This window comes from Gymnoscopelus microlampas (assembly GCF_963454915.1).
Source record: "Gymnoscopelus microlampas genome assembly, chromosome: 19".
NCBI lineage: Eukaryota > Metazoa > Chordata > Actinopteri > Myctophiformes > Myctophidae > Gymnoscopelus > Gymnoscopelus microlampas.
In genome coordinates, this window is record NC_139956.1 from 31,214,120 (window position 1) to 31,217,369 (window position 3,250).

General features: G+C 48.1%; 1 protein-coding gene across 1 annotated transcript; it reads right to left on the reverse strand.

The window, feature by feature from the left end:
• Positions 1–1,406: 1,406 nt before the first annotated feature.
• Positions 1,407–2,891, reverse strand: LOC311034469 (protein disulfide-isomerase-like; the record flags this gene model as incomplete). Its single annotated transcript, XM_084042351.1, has 1 exon — positions 1,407–2,891. One exon carries the CDS (start codon positions 2,889–2,891, stop codon positions 1,407–1,409), a length of 1,485 nt encoding a protein of 494 aa, XP_083898477.1.
• Between the last annotated feature and the right edge of the window lie 359 nt (positions 2,892–3,250).

Genomic DNA, 3,250 nt, shown 5'->3' on the forward strand with positions numbered 1-3,250 from the left:
TTTTCACATTTGGGGTGCGTTCGGAAATACAGCACTGAGCGCACTGGCCAATACAAACTAATAGGTGAGTGCGCTCCGGTGCGCAATTTTCAAACGCACCCTTGGTGAATTCATAAACATCCATCGTCCCACCGTCTCGCCATCCCACCCTCTCTGCATATTTGGTCTAGACTGACGTCATCATCAATATAGGGGCGGCCATAGCTGAGTGGTTAGTGAGCCCGCCTAAGGAGCCAGAGGCCCTGGTTGCCCCAGGTTCGATTCCAGGCCAGGCAAGCGTATGTGTCGATGAAATGAAATTTGTCCCTGAGCAAGACTCTTAACCCCTAATTGCTCACAGGCTCTCATTGGAAACAAGACCGCAAGGACTTTCATGAACGACCTGTTAAAAGGAAAAAAAAAAAAAGGAATTATCCTTAATATGATGTCAGAGATTTTTTTTCACAGATTGTGTAAATAGTATATGTATATTTTTGATAGTTAACACAGTTTTTATGAAATCAATAGCAGTTAGATCAGATGACACCATGCCCAAATATAGAATTACAAATAAATAGATGACTGACATCATACGCTGTCCACATGAAGTCCAAGATCAACATGGAGCCATGACGTTATTACACCTTGTCTTGTTTTTAGACAGTATATTACTTGGGAAAAAAAGAACAAAAGAAACCTGGATATGTCAAGGCCAGTTTTACATTAGTGTCCACATACACAAAACTGCTAATGTGGCTTTTGGTTGAGGTCTTGAGGTTCCATAGGTATGGAGCACCCTTCTGCAGAAGGTAAAGACATCTTTGTAACCAGGAGGTAGAGTGGAGAGAGGTGGTTTGGTTGGCCAGAAGGCTTTCCACCCATACCAGTGGCGTGCACAGACATTTTGAGGGGCAGGTGCTCAAGTAAATTATACTTTTTTTTTGTTTACTTGGTCTGCTCTTTTTTCTCTCTACACCTATACCTCTTTGCCAAAAATAGCCGATCTACAAGCTCACGCGAGGCGTTGTGAGCTTGTAGATCTGCTATTTTTGGCTAAAGTTCGCCTCAGAAAAGGGATGCTAGGTTTCGAGTGGTTATGGTAAAAAGAAAAATGATATCACATAAAGATTTGGCGGACCCCCTGTAGTAACTCTGAGGACCCCCTAGGGGTCCCGGGCCCCCTGTTGAAGACCCCTGCTGTAAACTGAAAAAAAAAAAAACTTTTTTTCCCCTTTTTTTCAAAAGGGCACTTCTCGTCAAGAGGGCAAAGGGCAGGTGCTCTAGCACCACCTAGAGTCTATCTGTGCACGTCCCTGACCCATACCAACGTACTGGTGGAGGAGCAGTTAGGAAGGTCCACAGGGACGTGAAGAAGGTGTCGGTGACCAGGGCAAGAGGGGCCGAGGGTGGCCTTTTTTTGCCTGCCCTTACAACTCGTCATGTCCGTCTTCTTCGGCTGGTACGCCGCCCTCCTGGCCACCACTCTCCAGGAATTTGGTGAAGCCCTCCAGCGTTCTCTCTCCATGGTAGTCGATGACCTTGCGATCGTCTCCCGCAGGGAAGAATTTAAGCGTGGGGAAGCCGAGGATTTTAATCGACTTCACCTTATTGGCTGTTAGGTCAATCTTGGCCACTATGATATCCTTGCTGTCCTTGTACTGCTCTCCCAGTTTGTCCCAGACGGGGGCCAGTTGTACACAGTGACCACACCAGGGTGCATAGAAATCCACAAAGACATTCTTGGTGGGATTGAAGGCGACTTCTTTGAAGTTCTTGCCCACCAGGACCTTGACAGGGTTTTTGTCCCAGTCTTCGGGGATGTCCTCGCTCGTGAGATGGGGCTTGAGTTTGCCCTCGGTGAAGAGTGTGCAGAATTCGATGATGTTGTCAGCGGTGATGGCCTCGTCCTCTGGTTTGTACTCCGTCATCTCATCTTCCAGGGTGATGAGACGGATAGCGGGGCATTGCTCCTCCTTCACGCCAAAGATCTGCATGATGTTCTTGTTGTCGTTCGTGTCAGAGTCCATGAAGACGAACATGATCTTGCCCTTGAAGCCTTCTGCTGCCTTCTTGAATTGGTCCATTTTGTCCCCAAAGTCAGTAGCAGCCTTGGACATGAACATAAAGATATGGGACTTGAATTCTCCACCGAAGATCTTTGTGACAGTCTGGCCTGAAAACGCAGTGACCAGAGGAAGCTGGTTGGCCTTAATGAAGGCTAGGAGGTTGGCTTCGGTAAGCCCTCCATCAAAGATGTTACGTCCCTCATCAAACTTCTTGAAGAGGACCACGCAGTCCTTGGACACCTCAAACTTTGAGTACACTGCATCATCAGAGGTCATCCCAAATGGAATATCATCCACGGCTTCCGCTGCTTTAATGAAGGCTTTAGCGTCCTCGGATTCAGCATCCTTGAAGAAGCCAATGACCGCCACCTCGTTTGCGATCATAGACTCTGCCTGCGTGACATTGGCCAGGGTGGCAACAGCTGGGCCTGTGCGTCTCTGAAGCCACTTGACGATGTCATAAGCCTGCCTGCCACCAGGGTACTCCTTGCGTGACTCCTTTTCTCCTCCCTTGAAGAACACGATGGCCGGGTACTTTTGGACTTCATACTCCTGGGCCAGCTCCGTCTCTTCTGTGGCGTCCACCTTACCCAGGCGGATGTCTGAACCCTCTGCCTTCAGCATGCGGGCCGCCTTGGCATACTCCGGGGCCAGCTCTTTGCAGTGGCCGCACCATGGGGCATAGAATTCCACCAGAATGTTGGGGTGAGCTTTCAACGCCTCATCGAAGTTACCTTTCGTTAGCACCAGGACATCCTCCTCCTCTGTGATCAGGGCTGACCAACTGCTGGCCACAAGCAGCGAGCTGGCCATAAGCAGTGTGCAGAGAAAGACAAACTTCAACATGGTTACCAATGCAAAGCTTTTCTTAAAGATCATCTCTCTAGTGTTAAAGTGTAACCTGGCTTCACTGAGTCAAGTCGATCAGTGTGGCGTCGACACGTTTATTTATACCCCCAAACTCTCTAAAGTCGGTGCATCACAGCCGTGCTCTAATTGGACAGAGACGTTGACATAATGATTGCCATATATGGTATGAGATCAAGTACTCGTATTTACAGCGTAACAGCGTGGAAGATGAGATGTCTATAGGGCCCTGTAGGACCCAGGTCAACAAAGTAAGGTTTATGTGGTTTAACCACTTAAAACTCTCTATTTGTAGACAACCGCGGAATTGAGTTACAACTGTACATTTACCGCTTTTT